At 38.1% G+C, this 21,473-nt stretch overlaps 2 protein-coding genes across 2 annotated transcripts in view; one reads left to right on the top strand and one right to left on the bottom strand.

The window, feature by feature from the left end:
* The first annotated feature begins 4,512 nt into the window (after positions 1 to 4,512).
* stoml3b (stomatin (EPB72)-like 3b) lies at positions 4,513 to 15,525 on the top strand. Its single transcript, XM_053645837.1, has 7 exons — positions 4,513 to 4,866; positions 7,182 to 7,285; positions 7,801 to 7,873; positions 9,573 to 9,655; positions 13,453 to 13,656; positions 13,812 to 13,946; positions 14,221 to 15,525. Exons 1-7 carry the CDS (start codon positions 4,818 to 4,820, stop codon positions 14,407 to 14,409), a joined length of 837 nt encoding a protein of 278 aa, XP_053501812.1. The 5' UTR covers positions 4,513 to 4,817; the 3' UTR covers positions 14,410 to 15,525.
* Positions 15,252 to 21,473, bottom strand: part of LOC128620695 (solute carrier family 46 member 3) — an 8,634-nt gene continuing 2,412 nt past the window's right edge. The window contains exons 2-8 of the mRNA XM_053645934.1: positions 21,099 to 21,473; positions 20,839 to 20,887; positions 19,423 to 19,519; positions 18,452 to 18,698; positions 17,136 to 17,219; positions 15,764 to 15,920; positions 15,252 to 15,363 (exon numbers count right to left, since the gene is read on the bottom strand). The exon at positions 21,099 to 21,473 is cut by the window's right edge and continues 229 nt beyond it. Coding sequence (XP_053501909.1) covers positions 15,252 to 15,363; positions 15,764 to 15,920; positions 17,136 to 17,219; positions 18,452 to 18,698; positions 19,423 to 19,519; positions 20,839 to 20,887; positions 21,099 to 21,473 — 1,121 coding nt within the window. The remainder of the gene's footprint in view (positions 15,364 to 15,763; positions 15,921 to 17,135; positions 17,220 to 18,451; positions 18,699 to 19,422; positions 19,520 to 20,838; positions 20,888 to 21,098) is intronic.

The following is a 21,473-nucleotide window of genomic DNA, read 5'->3' as shown; positions in this document are numbered from 1 at the left end:
ATGCCAAGGTACTAAATGTCACTAAAAGTAGATTTTAAAATAGATTTTAATAGATAGATCTCTTAAAATAGATTTTAAGTTTATTTAATAAAATGAGCCCTATGGTGGATAGATATTGATAAGGTATGTTATACTGTTGGAGTTTGATTAAAATGGTGTCTGTATGGTATATCTGTAAATTAAAAAATGAAGACTAAAGAAATCCGGGCGCACGGTGGCTTAGCACATTCGCCTCATACCTCCAGGGTCCGGGGTTCGACTCCCGCCCGGGCCCTGCGTGTGCAGAGTTTGCATGTTCTCCCCATGCTGTGGTTGTTTCCTCCGGGTACTCCGGTTTCCTCCCCCAGTCCAAAGACATGCATGGTAGGCTGATTGGCGTGTCTAAAGTGTCCGTAGTGTATGAATGGGTGTGTGAGTGTGTATGTGATTGGCACCCTGTCCAGGGTGTACCCCGCCTTGTGCTCGATGCTTCCTGGGATAGGCTCCAAGTACCCCGTGACCCTGAAAAGGAGTAAGTGGTAGAAGATGGATGGATGGACTAAAGAAATTTGAAAATCATTCTTTAGAGGCAGGCAGTGATGGAGATTTGAATGTAAAGAAAAAAAAATCCATAGTTTTGTTTAATTTTTATTTTGGTATTGATTGTACAACAGAAATACATTACATACAGTGTATCCGGAAAGTATTCACAGCGCTTCACTTTTTCCACATTTTGTTATGTTACAGCCTTATTCCAAAATGGATTAATTATTTTCCTCAAAATTCTGCAAACAATACCCCATAATGACAACGTGAAAGAAGTTTGTTTGAAATCTTTGCAAATGTATTAAAAATAAAAACAAAAAAGTACATGTACATAAATACTCACAGCCTTTGCTCAATACTTTTGTTGAAGCACCTTTGGCACCAATTACAGCCTCAAGTCTTTTTGAGTATGATGCTACAAGCTTGGCACACCTATTTTTGGGCAGTTTCTCCCATTCTTCTTTGCAGGACCTCTCAAGCTTCATCAGGTTGGATGGGGAGCGTTGGTGCACAGCCATTTTCAGATCTCCCTAGAGATGTTCAATCGGGTTCAAGTCTGGGCTCTGGCTGGGCCACTCAAGGACATTCACAGAGTTGTCCTGTAGCCACTCCTTTGTTATCTTGGCTGTGTGCTTAGGGTTGTTGTCCTGTTGGAAGATGAACCTTCGCCCCAGTCTGAGGTCTAGAGCGCTCTGGAGCAGGGTTTCATTACGGATGTCTCTGTACACTGCTGCATTCATCTTTCCCTCGATCCTGACTACTCTCCCAGTTCCTGCCGCTGAAAAACATCCCCACAGCATGATGCTGCCACCACCATGCTTCACTGTAGGGATGGTATTGGCCAGGTGATGAGTGGTGCCTGGTTTCCTCCGGACATGACGCTTGCCATTCAGGCCAAAGAGTTCAAGCTTTGTTTCACCAGACCAGAGAATTTTGTTTCTCATGGTCTGAGAGTCCTCTAGGCGAGCTGTCATGTGCCTTTTACTGAGGAGTGGCTTCCGTCTGGCCACGCTACCATACAGGCCTGATTGGGGGAGTGCTGCAGAAATGGTTGTCCTTCTGGAAGGTTCTCCTCTCTCCACAGAGACACGCTGGAGCTCTGTCAGAGTGACCCTGATTAAGGCCCTTCTCCCCAGATTGCTCAGTTTGGCCAGGCGGCCAGCTCTAGGAAGAGTCCTGGTGGTTCCAAACTTCTTTCATTTACGGATGATGGAGGCCACTGTGTTCATTAGGACCTTCAATGCTGCAGAAATGTTTCTGTACCCTTCCCCAGATCTGTGCCTCGATACAATCCTGTCTCGGAGGTCTACAGACAATTCCTTGGACTTCATGGCTTGGTTTGTGCTCTGACATGCATTGTTTTCTGTGGGACCTTTATATACACAGGCGTGTGCCTTTCCAAATCATGTCCAATCAACTGAATTTACCACAGGTGGACTCCAATCAAGTTGTAGAAACATCTCAAGGATGATCAGTGGAAACAGGATGCACCTGAGCTCAATTTTCAGTGTCATGGCAAAGGCTGTGAATACTTATGTAGATGTGCTTTTTTTATTTTTAATAAATTTGCAAAGATTTCAAACAAACTTCTTTCACGTTGTCATTATGGGGTATTGCTTGTAGAATTTTGAGGAAAATAATGAATTTAATCCATTTTGGAATAAGGCTGTAACATAACAAAATGTGGAAAAAGTGAAGCGCTGTGAATACTTTCTGGATGCACTGTATCTTGAGAACCAAACCTGATCTGCTTAATATTGAGTGTTGAAGGCTGCCAGTAATTCTGCTGCTGGCTTTACAAAGTTGGAAAGAGACATAAATGGACTGGAAAAATGAGCCAGAGCTGAACAGTTGAAATACACAGAAGTGAACTGAAGATTGAGCAGGTGTTAATGCGTTAATGTTTGCTCCAGTAAACAATACAGATCCTAACCACAACCTTCTGATTGAGCTTTCTGTTTAACTTGTGGTTCCACAGCAGACCATTGTCATATTTTTAGCAATGGCATAAACACTTTAAAACAGGGCCTGTTTTTCTCTTTTTAATCATTGATATTTACACTGGCTTTAATCTAAATACCAAGATACAGAATGTATTCATTGTTTACGATAATGACATTTTACACTTACATATATAAAAAATAGATCATTTTCTGTAGTAACTGGATGCAGTTCTGACCAAAAATACTAGTGATAATGTTGTAACATGTATTGTAGTCATGTGATCATGAGTCACACGGGCCTTTTCATGTGTTCTTTCAACTATGATGTTGCTCTGTTGTGCAACACTAATAAACCCAGTGTATGTGGGTTATTCCTAAATTACTAGTGCTATCTATTTCAGATTAGTGGAAATTTTTTTAGCCATTAAGAGGACTGACTAAAATGCTATTTGGTCATGTCATGGTTTAGCTGCTAAGTGTACATTTGGCTCAGCACAGGAGACTCAGAAATAAAACGTTGGTACATCCAACTAGATTATCCTTATGTATAAATATTACATAAAATATTCTGGAAAGAATTGTTTGACATAGACAGTTTTACAGATTTTCCAAGACTTTTCATATAAATAGAACTAAGAATCATTTTAATCATTTTAATGTGTAATGAGACCCTACTCTGTGAGATTTTTCAACATATGTCATCACGTCACTGACATACCAGTGCCATACATAAGTATTTACCCCTCTTGCACATTTCCATATTTTCGACTGTTACAACCTGATTATGAAACTGACTTATATGGATTATATGTCAAAAATCTGCCTAAAATAGCCCATAATCATGAAATGAGGGAAAATCAACATAGTTTGTAAAGTTATTTACAAATAAACAAAAAATTGTGATTGTGGGATACATGGGATACCCCCATGGTACCCCCTAAATTAATGAATATGCATGCAGTCAATAATTGTATGCTTTTTTGTTTAATTAACATTTGTGTCACAAAAAAACACATTGCACCTTCAAATATTAGACATATCATGTAAATCAAATGATAAAAATGTATTTCAGTTCAAGGGTATGTTTCCCCACATTGTGCTGTTCCACTACAACAAATTTCAAAGTTCAAGGGAGTTAATACTTTTGCAGGGGACTGTAAAGAAACACAAGGAAATGTAAGGAAACATGAAGGATCTCAAGTCAGCAAGTCTCAAAAACACTTTAAACACACAGAAGAGAACCAAGGACTAAGTATGTACTGAAGAATAAGCCACTCTGCTATATCAAGTGTAAGTGTGTGTGTGTGAGACAATACGTTATGTGCCCAAAAGTATGTGGACACCTGACTATGACACCCATTTTCTCCCCAGTTCCTGCTATAGCAGCCTGCATTCTTCTGAGAATACTTTTCATTAGATTTTGGAACATTTTGTTGATTTGCCCATTCAGCCACAAGAGCGTAAATGAAGTCGGCACAGATATCGGGTGAGGAGCCCTGGCGTATAGTTGTAGGTGTTCTCATTAATCCCAAAGATGTTAAGTGAGGATGCAGTCAGGGCTCTCTTCAGACCTCTCAATTTCTTCCACTCCAACCTTGGCAAACCATGTGATGCATGGACTTTGATTGTGCACAGTGGCTTTGTCATGCTAGAACATGTTTGATTCCAGTGAAGGGAAATCTTAATGCTACAGCATACAAAGACATTCTAGACAATTGTGTGCTTCCAACTTTTTGGGTACCGCAACAGTTTGGTGAAAACCCACAAATGGGTGTGATGGTCAGGTGTCCACATATTTCTGGCCATTTAGTGCACACACTAAGTACAAACTGAGTGATTTCTGTGTTTAGCTAGGCTACGCATTACTTGAAAGGCTGGACTCAAAGCATAAACTATTAGTTATTATAAAAAAAAATTATTGTATAAAGTAGAAATGGAATATTTTCCTTATTTTCCTTACATTCTATGATTTGATGTATGTATTAGTGACTGATCCAGTAAACAATACACATCCTGCTGCTCACCAGATTTTGGGAAGCACAAAGAAGTAGAGGGAGGCAGAAATACTAGATTTAATGTCTGAGTAATGGATGGACAATTAACATAAATAATTTAGCAATTCTAATCAAATGAGAGACTATATTCATATTCGTGGAGGCATTAGAGCCTTTCAAGTAAAAACTCATCAAGTCACGAGGCAAATTTTCCATCTGATATTTCGTAATGGCACTTCCTCCATAAAGCCACACCTCTGCAGCCCGTAGTGTTTTAAAGCAATAACCACTTCTCTCAGAGTCCCAGACAGCTCTACTCATACAAACCTCTACAGGGACACCTTGTTGTATAGACATGGAGGGTCAAATAGAGAGAGGAAATTCAAGCAAGCAAGACTTAATTAGTAAGTCAATATCAAATTTTCTATTTTACTGTATCACTCTTTCTCTTTTAATATCTAATTTAACAAGCTTTTTTTCTTTTTACATTAAGCACGAAAGAATGCACTGTATTCATGATAATATGCTCATTTAGTCTAAACTCTTTAATCATGGCATGTTTATTTAGCTTAGGCACCTGCTCCCCACCCATCGCTCCCTACACCTGGGAGAGCAAAGTTTCTATATTTTTTATCTAAGGACACAAGTCACAAATCTTTATTTACACTTCAGGAGTGTTATTGCTGTGGTTGTGATGAGTATATCTGAGGACACAAGTCACATGTCTGTATTTACAGTTCAGGAGAGACAGTTCCATTGCACCTGCACACACAAATCAACATATAAACTAGCACAGAGATAATGAGAAGTAGTTATAGAGTAAGAGAAAACTTACTAAAATGCTGCTTTAGGACTGCACTTATATATGTTTTTATGAATCTGTTTGCATAAAAAACACAAAGCAGTGCAACTAATTTACATTTTTAATTACTCATGATCATGTATAGTATGTATTTGTGAGGTATTTGTCTCACATTTTTTTGTGCTTAAAAGTATTTGTTTTCTTAATTTATACTATTAATTTATACTATACTATTAAACATATGGAAGGAACTAAATGAATTATTTCCCTCCACTCAGTCTTGTTAAGATAATGTACAAAGTTGATGGAACTAAAATCTAACTACAGGGAAAAATGTTTAACTAGACAAATAAATGTGAGCGGTGTTGACTATCGGGTTGGAAACTTTACCTGTAGAGCACACACTACACAGGAAAGGGTTAGACATCTAAAAACCACACCAGTGATCTTCAGACCATTTATGATTTTACTGTATACTGAGCAAACAGTGTTCTTTCTAGGCTATCATGCATTGTTCAACTTTAAAACCACACACGCACACATGGCCTATGAACCCTCTTATGTCGCCCTGTTAACACGTTTATTAAAAAAAAGACCACAATGAAAGGAAATAGCACTCTAACTGGAAACTAAGAGCTTGGAAAGATAAGGATGTGATGTGATATTTAGAGCAAAAGACTATTAATATACAGAACATAAATAAAATATCTTAATAAGATCTTTTAGAAGTAAAACTCCAAGAATATATACACATGCACACACACTCGCATATATATATATATATACCTGAAACAAGTCCTTAGTAATTCCAGACTTACTTCCTGTACAAACCTACGTAAGTTTTTAACAAAAATCCCGCCTTTGGTCTTCATTGGCTGCTCATGAACAATGCGTACTTTGACCTGCCCTCAAACACTACAGTTGAGGTTGCGTCCTGAAAGATTTAGTTTGTATGTGTAGAAGAAGTTGTTTTCTGCACTGTAAAAGCAAAACCACTTTGCATGGACTCCCAAAGCATGAAACTGTAAAGCGTCAGTGGTTAGAATTCATTTTAAAATGATACCACAGCAGTTCAACTCCGAGTTTCGTTTGCTTTCCCATCATTTTGACAACTGCTTCTCAAATCTAGCTGAAGTCAACGCAGGATTTGCGAAACGATTATTCATAAAAGATGGGGCCGTACCCACTTTATTTGGAACATCTTGTGCCTCTGGACCACAACCTGTAAATAGGATTAATTATTTATGTATATGTATTCTACCGAGTGTTTTGTGTTGTATATGTGTACAGCCAGTGCATAGCTGTTAACCTGTTGGCTGTTAGCCTCTGCTAACTGACTAACTCACATTATTGCCAAACTACATATAAACTTACCACTGAGCAACGTCTTGTTCTCATCGTGCTTCCGATGGTGGTTTGGGTTGATTTTTCGATGTATCACTATAGGACTCAGGCTCAAATTCGTATGGTAAAACTGACATTATTACGTATATGGTAAACTCGGATATGGTAGTGGGCGTTTCCTTTCTGACACGCGCTGTAAGCTGTAGACCAATCACAATAGACTGGGACATCTGACCAATCAGAGCAGAGTAGTCTCTCTGAAAGGAGGAGTTTAGAGTGAACGGATCCTTGAGCGAGACCTTTGTGACACTGGGGAAAAAATGCTGTGATGTAAATTATGAGAAAATCAAAGTGTTTTTTTTACCTTGGATGTATGTTAACCTATTGCATGAGACCTTTAAACCAAATTAGGCACGTTTAAAAAGCATAATAGGTGCACGCTAATGAACTATTCTATAGAGATGAAAATAGTTTGAATGTAACAGACACTGAATTAATCTGTCTGTCTCTTTGTCTGTCTCTGTCTCTCCCTCTCTGTCTCTCTGTCTCTCTCTCTCATTCTTGTGGTTACAGATGAGAATAAACGGGGCCTTGGTGCCTGTGAATGGATCCTTGTTACCCTGTCTACTTTCTTCACGTTGCTAATATTCCCGTTTACAATTTTTTTTAGCCTCAAGGTACAAAAACACACATTTTTAATGAAACGTGGAAATTTTTTATATATATATATATATATATATATATATATATATATATATATATATATGTATTTTCTTCTAAAAGTATGTGTCAAAATTATTGACTAAATAATATTTACAGTATAAAAGAATGTTTATATGCATATTTCATATAAACTCTAGAAACTCTTGTTGCTGTTTAACAAATATAAAGTTGTACAGGTAAAATCTCTTTGGCATCCTGCACCCTGAGAAACCCTATAAAGATTTCAACACAAAAAAGACAGATGGTTGTTAAGCTGCACATAGATATCCATAGATACACGATTGTGTGACCTTTAAAATATTGCATCTTTTTATTTAGCAACAAACATAGTGAGTATTGTATTTATTAGTTTTCATTTCATTTCAACACTGTGGAGGCAAATGGAATTTGTTAACCTGCTGTAATATGTAAGATCATCATTTCCAAGCATAATAAAAAAAGACAATAATGTTCTATTACTCTCATATAGATTGTTCAAGAATATGAACGAGCTGTAATATTCAGACTTGGCCGCATCACAGCTAGGAAGCCAAAGGGACCGGGTAAGCCAGTCTACTATTTCAACTATTACAATATTTATTACTTCTTTTCCAGGATTATATGTCTTTCAATGTTTGGCTAGCATATTTAGTTGAAGCTGTTACAGAATGTCTAAATAGAGAGCTCTCCAAAGTGTATTTCCAGTGACACAACATTTATAGACCGGTGACAAATTTAAGTTGAAAAAAAAAAAAAACAACACAACATAAAGTGTCACATAAAGCTGTTTAACATGTCACTCCAAAATTTCCTATACATGTTCAACTGGGTTGAGATTCCATGACTGTGAAGGCCATAACATATAATTTACATTATTATTTACATTGTTATCATGGAAGACACCACTCCCATTAGAACAGAAATGTCTCATTATAGGCAAAAAGTGATCAGAATAACTTTGTTGTCACGTAATCCACATAATGAAGGTTAGGACGGATGCAAGTGCAGATAAGAGTTTATTTAGAGAGAGACAGGCAGACAATTCCAAAACAGGAGACAATGGCGAGGTCAAGAAACAGGCAATGGGTCAGGCGATTGGCAATCAGTCATAAACTGGGCAAGGCTAGAATCAAGAATGAGAAACAATGTCAAAGAACATGAAACTAAATGAGGAACAGGGTACTAATGCTTGGTACGGTGCTAACACTCAATACTACGCAAAGTGCAAAGAGACACGAGGGGTTTAAAATGACAAATGTAATTGGGGTGAAGCACAAGACAGCTGAAAACAATGATGGTACACATATGGAAAACAACCAGTGACAATACAGGGGTGGAGACAGGACATAAACCATAACAAAAGCACGTATCCAAAATAAACAAAGTCAATGTCACTGAAGACCCAAAAGCATGCGTTTGCTAAGAGCTCGCACTTCGGGTTTCCGATCACACTGCAATACTACAGCGCTAGCTCCCGAAGGGAGCAACAGAACACACTAACCTCCCCTGGCGGTCCTGGCCCTCTGGGCAAAATGTCTTCAGCTAAACCGAGAGACTGAGCGGCATCCTCAGCTGAGCAGGGATGCTGAGCAGTATCCTCAGCTGAGCAGGAAGGCAGAGCAACGTCCTCAGCGGTGCAGGAAGCGAAGCATCGTCCTCCATCGACTGAGCAGAACTTGGTTGTCCGTGTCAGCAGACCTGGGCGTGAGCAGAACTTGGTTGTCCGTGTCAGCAGACTCGGGCGTGAGCAGAACTTGGTTGTCCGTGTCAGCAGACTCGGGCATGAGCAGAACTTAGTTGGTCGTGACGTCAGTTTCAGGCATGAGGAGATCTTGATTGGTCATGTCAACAGACTATGGCGTGAGCATAACTTGGTTGGTCGTGACATCGACTTCAGGCGTGAACAGAACCTGGTTGACAGGACATAAACCATAACAAAAGCACGTGTCCAAAATAAACAAAGTCAATGTCGCTGAAGTGCGTTTGCTAAGAGCTTGTGCAGTGAGCTCATGCTTTGGGTTTCTGAGCACGCTGCAATACTGCAGTGCTAGCTCGAGGAGAAATTGTGACATTTGTATTGATTTGAGTTACCCTTCACGCTAAGGGGATAAGTTCAACCTAAACCAAGCTAACCAATAAGCACAACTGTGGTTAATTTGCCACCCTTATGTATATTAGCAGTCTAACTGTTAATATTAATATAAATGTTCAATAAAAAAAAGACTAAGTAATGAACTCCTGCTTTTTCCCTGCCACTTCTAGGTATCTTCTTCGTCATTCCCTGCACTGACAGCTTTGTAAAGGTGGATATGAGAACAGTATCATTCGACATTCCTCCTCAAGAGGTAGGTTAGACTGAGGATCCAATCATGAGCATAGGACAAAAGCACATTCAGTATACAATACTGTACATACTGTATAATCGTTTAACATTACAGTGGTGCTTGAACGTTTGTGAACCCTTTGAATTTTCTACATTTCTGCATAAATATGATCTAAAACAATCATTAGTTTTTCACACAAGTCTTAAAAGTAGATAAAAAGAACCCAATTAAACAAATGAGACAAAAATATTATACTTGGTCATTTATTTATTGAGGAAAATGATTCAATATTGCATATGTGCGAGTGGCAAAAGTATGTGAACCTTTGCTTTCAGTATCTGGTGTGACCCCATTGTGCAGAAATAACTGCAACTAAATTTTCAGCAACTGTTGCATGACCCACTTTCTCTTGAGATTCAGCTCATGGACAGATGTCCTGACATTTACCTTTAGAATTCAGTGGTATAATTCAGAATTCATAATTCCATCAATGATGGCAAGCCATCCTGGTCCAGCTGCAGCAAAACAGACCCAAACCATGATACTACCACCACCATGTTTCACAAATGGGATAAGGTTCTTATGCTGGAATGTAGTGCTTTCCTTTCTCCAAACATAACACTTCTCATTTAAACCAAAAAGTTCTAATTTGGTCTCATTCCACAAAACATTTTCCCAATAGCCTTCTACCTTGTCCACATGATCTTTAGCACACTGCAGAAGGGCAGCAATGCTCTTTTTAGAGAGCAGTGGCTTTCTCCTTGTAACCCTGCCATGCACACTATTGTTGCTCAGTGTTCTCCTGATAGTGGACTCATGAACATTAACATTAGCCAATGTGAGTTTAGTCTGCCCTTTAGTTTAGAAATTACCCTGTGTTTCTTTGTGACTTCATAGACTATTACACGTCTTGGTTTTGGAGTGATCTTTGTTGTTCAACCACTCCTGGGGAGGGAAACAATGGTCTAGAATTTCCTCCATTTGTACACAATCTGTATGACTGTGGATTGTTGGAGTCCAAACTCTTTAGAGATGGTTTTGTAAACTTTTCCAGCCTGATGAGCATCAACAATCTTTTTCTGAGGTCCTCAGAAATCTCCTTTGTTCATGCCATGATACACCTCCACAAACATATGTTGTGAAGATCAGACTTTGATAGATCCCTGTTCTTTAAATAAAACAATGTGCTCAGTCACACCTGGTTATCATTGCATTGATTGAAAACAACTGACTCTAATTTCACCTTCAAATTTACTGCTAATCTTAGAGGTTCTCATACTTTTGCCACTCACATATACAGTGCATCCTTAAAGTATTCACAGTGCTTCACTTTTTCCACAATTTGTTATGTTACAGCCTTATTCCAAAATGGATTAAGTTCATTATTTTCCTCAAAATTCTAGAAACAATACCCCATAATGACAACGTGAAAGAAGTTTGTTTGAAATCTTTGCAAATTTATTAAAAATAAAAAACAAAAAAGCACATGTACATAAGTATTCACAGCCTTTGCTCAATACTTTGTTGAAGCACCTTTGGCACCAATTACAGCCTCAAGTCTTTTTGAGTATGATGCTACAAGCTTGGCACACCTATTTTTGGGCAGTTTCTCCCATTCTTCTTTGCAGGACCTCTTAAGCTCCATCAGGTTGGATGGGGAGCGTCGATGCACAGGCATTTTCAGATCTCTCCAGAGATGTTCAATCGGGTTCAAGTCTGGGCTCTGGCTGGGCCACTCAAGGACATTCACAGAGTTGTCCTGTAGCCACTCCTTTGTTATCTTGGCTGTGTGCTTAGGGTCATTGTCCTGGTGGAAGATGAACCTTCGCCCCAGTCTGAGGTCTAGAGCGCTCTGGAGCAGGTTTTTATCACTGATGTCTCTGTACATAACTGCATTCATCTTTCCCTCGATCCTGACTACTCTCCCAATTCCTGCCGCTGAAAAACATCCCCACAGCATGATGCTGCCAAAAACATGCTTCACTGTAGGGATGGTATTGGCCAGGTGATGAGTGGTGCCTGGTTTCCTCCAGACATGACGCTTGCCATTCAGGCCATCAGACCAGAGAATTTTGTTTCTCATGGTCTGAGAGTCCTTCAGGTGTCTTTTGGCAAACTCCAGGCAGGCTGCCATGTGCCTTTCACTGAGGAGTGGCTTCTGTCTGGCCACTCTACCATACAGGCCTGATTGGTGGAGTGCTGCAGAGATGGTTGTTCTTCTGGAAGGTTCTCCTCTCTCCACAGAGACACGCTGGAGCTCTGTCAGAGTGACCACCGGGTTTTTGGTCACCTCCCTGACTAAGGCCCTTCTGCCCCGATCGCTCAGTTTGGCCAGGCTGCCAACTCTAAGAAGAATCCTGGTGGTTACAAACTTCTTCCATTTACGGATGATGGAGGCTACTGTGTTCATTGGGACCTACAATGCTGCAGAAATGTTTATGTACCCTTCCCTAGATCTGTACCTCGATACAATCCTGTCTCGGAGGTCTACAGACAATTCCTTGGACTTCATGGTTTGGTTTGTGCCCTGACATGCATTGTTAACTGTGGGACCTTATATAGACAGGTGTGTGCCTTTCCAAATCATGTCCAATCAACTGAATTTACTACAGGTGGACTCCAATCGAGTTGTAGAAACATCTCAGGGATGATCAGTGGAAACAGGATGCACCTGAGCTCAATTTTGAGTGTCATGGCAAAGGCTGTGAATACTTATATACATGTGCTTTTTTTGTTTTTTATTTTTAATGAATTTGCAAAGATTTCAAACAAACTTCTTTTACGTTGTCATTATGGGGTATTGTTTGTAGAATTTTGAGGATAATAATGAATTTAATCCATTTTGGAATAAGGCTGTAACATAACAAAATGTGGAAAAAGTGAAGCGCTGTGAATACTTTCCGGATGCACTGTATGTAATAATCAAAGATCAATTTCCTCAATAAATAAATAAATGATCAAGTCTAATATTTTTGTCTTCTTTGTTTAATTGGGATCTTTTCTGCTTTTTGTACTTTTTGTAAAATCTGATGATGTATTTATGCAGATATAAAGAAAATTCTAAATGGTTCACAAACTGTCAAGCAACACTGTAGGTGATTTAACACTATATTTACACTAGGGTGTGCAAGTGGACAGATAGATAGCCTAGGTTATACTTCATGACACCACTTCTATATTGTCTTTTTAAAGATAAAAACATCAAAGGCACTGGCACGACATTATAACACAGACAACAAGAGCATCAAGATATCATTCAGGCAACATCGGTCTACTGTAATAAAAATATGGCCAAGTATGTTCAAGAACAATAGAAAGCGAGAATAATTTTGTGAGACTGCAGAGCAAAAAGTTCATAGGCTAGCATGGGACCTGATCCAGCTTCTCCTACCTGGGGCAAAGACAAGGCAAAATGAAAGGGGGTTGGAGAGAACTCATTGTGTTTCAGGTTGTGCAAGTTGTGTGGGTGTGGGTTAGAGGTTATGGTTAGAGTTAGGATTATCAGAGTACTAAATATTAAATATTAAATAGCAGTTTAATATACATGGCAAACATTTTGAGCAATGTTTGCATCTTTAGAGTTATATGCAAACTGTTTTATTCAGTATATGCTTAAAAAGTTTTGTTTAATTGGCTGTCATGCCATAAAATGCAACGTCACATTTATTTGTGTAAATCCCACTAGTAATCCTAACTTTAAGGGCTCAATGCACCCATTTCACCCCTTATAATATCGCCTAGGCATACAATACAGGTTAAATTAAATACATTTATTTTCATGTTACTTTCATGTTACTCATCAACCCTCTTCTTCATAGATTCTGACAAAGGACTCGGTGACAGTAAGTGTGGACGGAGTGGTGTATTTCCGGGTGAGTGATCCCATAGCCTCCGTGGCAAATGTCAGCAATGCTGATTACGCTACACGCCTGCTTGCCCAGACTACCCTGAGGAACGTTCTAGGCACCAAGAACCTAGCTGAGGTTCTGTCAGACCGGGAGAGTATCTCTCACAGCATGCAGGTGAGAAAAAAGACACAAGTACATTCGACAATAGGCTCCTAATAGACATCTATCTATTCATCCATTTAGTGTGGCAGGGAATAATTTACTAATTTCTTATGTCTTCATTCACACTTTTCTTACGACACCTAATGCAACCTACACACTTTCTGCAGATGACTTTGGATGAGGCCACAGACTCTTGGGGCATTAAGGTTGAGCGTGTGGAGATAAAGGATGTGAAGCTGCCTCATCAGCTTCAGAGGGCCATGGCAGCAGAGGCTGAGGCAGCCCGCGAGGCTAGAGCTAAGGTCAGAGTCTTTGACCTGCAAGAATATATTTGATGTGCTCTAGTTATTCTGACCTGCATTCATTTTGGTCCTGTAATATTATGATGGGATATTTACCCTTAAAACAAACCACAAAAGTAAATGAAATGGAGGCAGTAGTTTATATTTCACTACAAATATGAAGTACAATAGTACAGTCTGGAGTAATCCTCACTGATCAATCTTTTTGCTCTGTAATCCTCAAACTTATTTGAATTTATTTTTCTGAAATTTTAAACTGTCTTTTTTTGTACAGGTGATTGCAGCAGAGGGAGAGATGAACGCTTCACGTGCTCTGAAAGAGGCCTCTCTGGTGATCGCTGAATCTCCCTCTGCCCTACAGCTACGTTACCTGCAGACACTCAGCACCATTGCTGCTGAAAAGAACTCCACCATCGTCTTCCCACTGCCCATAGACATCTTGGGTCAATTCATAAAAAAGTGAATTCCGATATTGACCGACTCCAGATAGTCGCTCACAAATATGAATGTTTACGTTTTGTATTGATTGATATGTATTGCTTAACAGGATGATGTATTACTTTGAACTTCAGTGTTTGCAGGACTTAGTGTTTGCAGGACTGTATATGTGTAGTGTTTTTGATCCTCAAAGAGAAATAAAAAAACCCAATCAACAGTTTAACTATTTTAATATTTGCAACATTTACAGCTTCTGTATATACAGTCCCCTCCAGTCCCCTATTGGAATGGCAAGGCTAGTTCTACTGTTTTTGCTATACAATGAATACATTTAGAAATAAATATCAGGGAATGAAAGCTGAAATTCTGATTTATCATCTCATATTCACCTATTAAAGAAACAAAAGAATCCTTATACTTCTTAAGAGTTCCTGTACTTTCGGAGGGTCTGTATTTTACAATATTAATGTGAGGATATACTGGTTATCTGTAGGTAATAGATTTACTGTATATTATACTGAATTATGATAATATGTGATATATCAATGTTTAAAAAATATAATAATTAGTATATATTTTAATATATATAAAAAATATCATATTTATATTATGTTTTAAAAAATTATTTTTTTAGCTAATTGAATACCTTGATACAGTAATACAATATATGAAAGGGCCCAAGAATGAATTTCATTCAAAACATTTAGTGACGCTGTCCATCAATATTATGTCACAATGAAATGAATGACTGAAAGATTTTCAGAGTTTCAGAATCAAGGTCTAAAACACCCTAAAACATACAGAATTTTACCATCGTTAATGCTGTGCTTATGTCACTAAGTGCTCTACAATGTGAGTAACTGTGTCTCAGTAGTTATGGTAGTTAGTTATCTCAGAAACTGTGCTGTTGTCACCGTCATCTTCAGTAGTCAGCATTTTGGACTCCTCCTCCATGTCCAGTCGCAGCCAGAGCACAACACTGAAGAATATAATTAGAGGAACATTTGGTACATAGAACGCTGATGACTTTCATATGGTATATTTAATGTGGAAGGAAAAAAACATGATGGGGAATGATGATTATTAGAATGTATAATAATGTAATAATACAATAATAAATTTTCTTTGTTAAATAACACAATTTTCATCTGTTTATTATTAGCCTTAGAAACAATGCATTAATAAAAACTGGCACTATTGTTAGCTGCAGTTAGAGAAAAATTACTAACATCTACTGAGCAATCAGATTCAAGAATTCAACAGCACTGTTGCCTAAGCAAAAACATTGCATGTTAAATAACATTGTTTTTGTCTAGAAGGCATGCAGTAATACTGCAGTCTTAATAAAAGATAAATGCACCTTTGATTTGTTAACTCACCCAATCAGTAACGCTGGTATTAACGTTAGACTAGCAGCTAGAAGGAACGTGAACCCAGAGAACCAGGAAATGGTAGCAGCATAGATGCTACTGTACACTGGGAACGCCACCCTAAAACTCAACATTTCCACAAAAGCCATACATGCAAACACAGCACCTATAGATGTGGTGGAGAGAGAGGAAGAAATACACAAATGACCATCTGGTAAAGCAGCAGATTTCTGTCCTTAACTGATCAGTGCTGAAATGAGAGAATGGATGGAGCTGACAAAGTCTATCCTGTACAACATTCTCAGTGCTGAGATTAATTACATCTTACTGAGTGTTATGGATCAATACTGATCTTATTATCTTATTGTTATCTTAACTTATTGGACTTTTTCTCACATTGAGTTCCAAGGTCAAGCTAATTACAAGTGTCATTAAGTGATTGAGGCCAGACACCACAAGCAAACATGGTCATTTTGCTTGTAACTGGCATTTTTCAGTTTTAAAAATATATTTTTCATCTATAACTTTTATATTTTCACAGTATGTAAATACTTTGTCAGTACTTTATATGATAACAAATTTTCCTATATCATTCTACAGGTTACAGGCATATTAAAATCTGCATATTGAATTATATATCACTGTAAGTCCTATTTTCTCAAATGTAATGTTATGTTATAAACTTATAAACATCTCCTTCGCTTTCCTTGTTTCTTGGAATTCTGTTAGTTTCAATGTGATATTTATTGACCATTCTCAAAATGACAAATTTCTTCTAGCCATTGAAGAAGGTACACACTGGCTCATATTAAAGCCAAACTATTGTATAAGGTTTTTACCCAATATTGGGTAAATCTGATATTAATAACAACATAATCACTTATAAAATAATAATAATAATAATAATAATAATAATAATAATAATAATAAAAAAAAATCCCAATCCAGTGAACAGCGAAACATGCACTTGAATAAATGGTGTGAAAAATATTTGGGTAATAAACATATTCTATGTTAATAAGTTATTGTATTGACTTATTGCATAAAATACTGTAAAGATTTATTGTATTATTGAATAGGCTAATTTGGAGATATTTAAATTTTCATTCATTCATTCATGCATTCAATCATCATCAACTACTTTATCTTGATTGTGGTGGATCCAAGGCCAAATCCTGCAACACTGGGCACAAGGCAGGAGAATGATGATGGGACATGATGGGACACCAGTCTTTCGTAGGACACCATGCACACACTCACTCACTCCTAAAGGCAAATTAGCATAGCCAATCTGCCTACCTGCATGCTTTTAGACAGTGGGAGGAAACTGGATAACCTGAAAGAAACCCAGGAGCTTGGAGAACATGCAAAACTCTCTTACCTTGTTCAGAGCGCAGTACCATTTTGGACATCATGGAGCGCATCACAGGAGCAGGCATGATGGAGAGGAGTAGCGGAAGTCGCACTGCAAGCCAACAACACATTACTGCATTACTGCTGCACACTTCCTGTGTTACTCGTGCTGTTATGCAGTATTTTGTTGTATCCACCTGTTTGTTTAATTAATAGTTTATGTATTTGACCTTACCCATCAGGGCCCACATTAAGAAAATTTGTGGCTCCCTTATGATGATGTTTTTAGATATGCCATTTAAAAAAATAATGTAAAAATAATGAATAGGGTAGTATGAAGCAATGACATGAGTTTGCCTGCACTAATTCCAATGTAACAAGAAAACAAATATTAGGCATGCGACCTGAAAAGGGCTACCCAATTAACCAATTAAATTGAACCAATTAAATTGGTTCCCAGAGAGTATGCAAGCCCACCGAGATTTTATTTTATATTGAAACAAAATCACTGAAATGTTTTATTACACAATCATTTCTTTAATACATAATATTTATTGATCTACATTCCCTTTTGATTGGTAAAATATTCTAAACAGTGGCCTATCTCATGTGATTTCTATGAAAATGAGACTAAGAGAATATTTTGGGAACAGCACTCACTTTGTTAATCAAAATGTCATGAAATGGTTCCTGAAACCATAACCAAAAGGGAACTAAATGCTAATATTAGCAAACCTGAGTTTGCTGGGTATAGTCTGAAAATGACAGTCCTTTATGCTTGGTAGTTTCAGAAAAACAAACAAACAAAACAGAACAGTAGTACAGGTAGCTCTTCTGGTGCAGTAAGCCTATGCCACCAGAGGCAACAGAAGAAAAAAATAAGCTTGGTGTTGTCACGTTTCAAAAGTAGATGCGGAAGCAATCGTATATTTTAAACGTTTTTATTAAATAAACCAACGCAACACAAAAGATACTATGACTAATGCAAAGCACTGTGGCAAGGACTAAACATAAACTAACAGGACCAACACACTGTAACATGGACAACGGTAGTCTAAGACAAACGTAAGACAGAGAAGCAGTGCAAACAATGGCTATATATAAGTGTGCTTGTTAACAGAAACATGATTCAGGTGCAGGTGGTCATGTTACATATTGTAGTACAGTGCAGTGGCTGATGGGAACTGAAGTCCAGAGTTACCTCCTTGATATATGACAGGTGTGTGCATCAACCTTACTGCTGAGCATCAAATGAGATTTTTTAATGAGGTCCATCTATCGATCCATCCATCCATCCATCCATCCATCTCCACTTTCTCTCTCTCACTAGTATCTTTTACTCACCCAGAAACATAAGCAGTGTGGTCTTGGCAAAGGTGGTCATAAAGAAGCCAGTGGCCACACTCAATAATCCAAGCAGGGTGATGTGAGCATCAGACAGCCATCGTGACAGCAGGGACACACCAACAAAACTGCTCAGGTAGATCAGAGTGTCAAGAGCAGATCCATAGCCAATGAGCACCTCACTCCAACACAGCGGAGGATTCAGCTCATACAGGAGAAAGATGGACATGGCACCTAATTTGGACATCTGAGGAATATTAACAATAATAATAGCAGTAACTCTATTTACAGCAACTTCAGTATGTTTAAAAATGTGTGTGAAGAAAACACCACAAACAAGAAGAAGAAGAAGAAGAAGAAAAATAAGTATAAAACAATATAGACAACAAAGAAATATATATATATATATATATATATATATATATATATATATATATATATATATATATATATATATATATATATATATATAATAATAAAACAACAAAGTAATGCTACAATAATTATTAATAATGACAACAGTGAGATTAAGTACTAAATTAATCCTATTTTTAAATCTGGTATAACATTTTGCAGGATACAAATAAAACACTGCTTTACTATTTTTGTGTGTTACCCTTGGATTTACACAATGAGGCAGTAACTAAAGATCATTGAACTGTTTGAATGTGAGATTTATGCAGATGGAAGCAATTAGGAGCTTAACCAACAATAAAAATATTTTAGAGAGTTGTTTCGATATTCTATACACGACATTTACTCATTTAACTTCCCCACATTTTAATTTTGATGCCACACACAGTATATTTGATTGGATGATATTTGTTTAATTTTACACTATTTAAACTATTTTGTTGTATAAAAGTCATAGTTTGAAACTCTATGTGAATTATATTAGGGGTTTAATCAATTGTGTATCTAACATGAAATCCAAACTAAGATTTAGATTACTTGATTATATTTTTGACCACCTTGTAGAAGACAAAGGCACTCAGGATGAGCAGCAGCACTGCATTTCGTCTCCTTGTAGAAGCTGCAAAAAGCAGGTAGTGCTGGCTCAAATTTAGCCTATTACCCAAAAACACTTAAAACTCAACATAGAAGCCAATACTCACATCTACCTCTGAACCCAGTTGGAGATAGAAAAAAGACACCAGCCGTGAGTGAGAAGAAGCAAGGGTCCAGATTTATTGGTTCCGTTCCACCCCACGAGATCCACACCGATGAGTATTCTCAGAAGTGATCTGATACCCTGAGCTTAAGCTCCAGTATTTATACTGTATTTACACGGTAAATAACCAATATGTTGCAAAAAGACTATGATATCAATACCAATAGGGTTAAAAAAGAGCTCATCTACCTTACTATTATGTTCTAAAAAAGGGCTATTCCACTTACCATTAGCTCAAAAAACAGGGCTTTTCAACTTACACATAGAATCAAAACCAGGGGTTTTCAAATTACACATAGAATCAAAACCAGGGCTTTTCAAATTACACATAGAATCAAAACCAGGGCTTTTCAAATTACACATAGAATCAAAAGTGGAGAGACAAAACAATCTAGAGTGACCTTGGTCTTACTATTATCTCCCGGTTGGGGGGGGGGGGGGCTGGGGGGCTTGACTCAGCTACCCTTATAAATGGCTCCTCATGGTTTTCTCTTAAAATTAAGGCCTTCCTTGCGAGACAAGAATCTTCACCATCTGAATTATGAGTAAGTTACATTTTCCTGTATTTCTAGTTTATAATTTATTTTCATATTTGCTCTATATCTCTATTTTATATATAGTTATACTGCATGAAAAACGGTTTACTGTACTTCCTACTTCATAATGTCCTACATAGCCTACTATTCTGTATTTTATAAAGAGTTTTCTATTATTATAAGATATTTCCCTTATAATATCTTAATACTCCTTTTTATTATTCTTATAAAATTATAATGTTATGTGTGTGTGTATGTCTACATGCCCGCCCTTGACTGTGCGAGAGTGTGTGTGTGTGTTAGCGATCCTCAGCTCTTATACTTCTTTTTGACTTTTCGACTAATAAACCATAGTGTATTACTCTTAAAGATCTTTAAAGTGTAAATCCAATTTGTCAATATCCGCCTAATACCGCTTCTGTGTGTCTAGGTGCCCATCGTCAGTCCTTCTTCTCCCTTTTACTGGATCTGGATCTGGATCTGGACACTCATTATCAGCTTGCGCATCTCACTGCTGATATCATGGTGCTACTTAACTTTCTTCGCAGCACCCCCTCTGGAAATGGAAATGCGGGGTCCCCCCCCCCTCTCCGATACAGAATCTGCCCTGTGAACGTGTGTATTGATGCCTCTACACAGCCAAAACCCCCCTCCAGCTTTCAGTCTGAGGAAGATGTCACCTTCTCTGATCTGGGAGAAGATCTTCCCACCATTCTTCCCTCTTCTCACCTGTCAGTCCGCCCCACTCTCAGTGGTCCTCTCACTTCACCTTCACTGACTATCCCATGTCCCCAGGACGCACCCCATTTTCTTCCCCCCACCGCTCTCCTCAAGATTACGCACCCACCAGTCCTGTGAATTATCAATAAAATTACATATTACTCATACTAAGTCTCCCTCATGTTTATTTCATGTCATTTTTATCCACAACAGTAGACACCATGAAAGCACCTGGTTATGACAGGAGGCCTAGCTAGATGACAAGCCTCTGCATCTGCCCTGTGGCTGGAAGAGCTCTTGTTAGTGGTCAGATTTTGTACCGAAGGACCCTGAGGCTCCTTCAGGATCCCTAGCACATAAATCAGGTTAAGCAAATGAAGTATGGATGTTGAGAGGAATGGCCAGCTGAAGCCAGCGGCTTGAATATAGAACCCAGTGCAAAGGGAGCCTAAACCAGACGACACACCTAGGACCATGTCTAGACGGGCCATTCGAACAGTCTTCTCTCTTTTTCTATTCTCAGCCAGGTCTTCACCACAGCAGTCAGCCACATAGGAGAAACAGCCTCCAATCAGAGTGCTTGTACCCCCAAAAA

Source organism: Ictalurus furcatus, chromosome 16 (genome assembly GCF_023375685.1).
Source record: "Ictalurus furcatus strain D&B chromosome 16, Billie_1.0, whole genome shotgun sequence".
Lineage (NCBI taxonomy): Eukaryota > Metazoa > Chordata > Actinopteri > Siluriformes > Ictaluridae > Ictalurus > Ictalurus furcatus.
The sequence above is the reverse complement of the archived record's forward strand: the minus strand, read 5'-3'. Positions and strand labels throughout refer to the sequence as shown.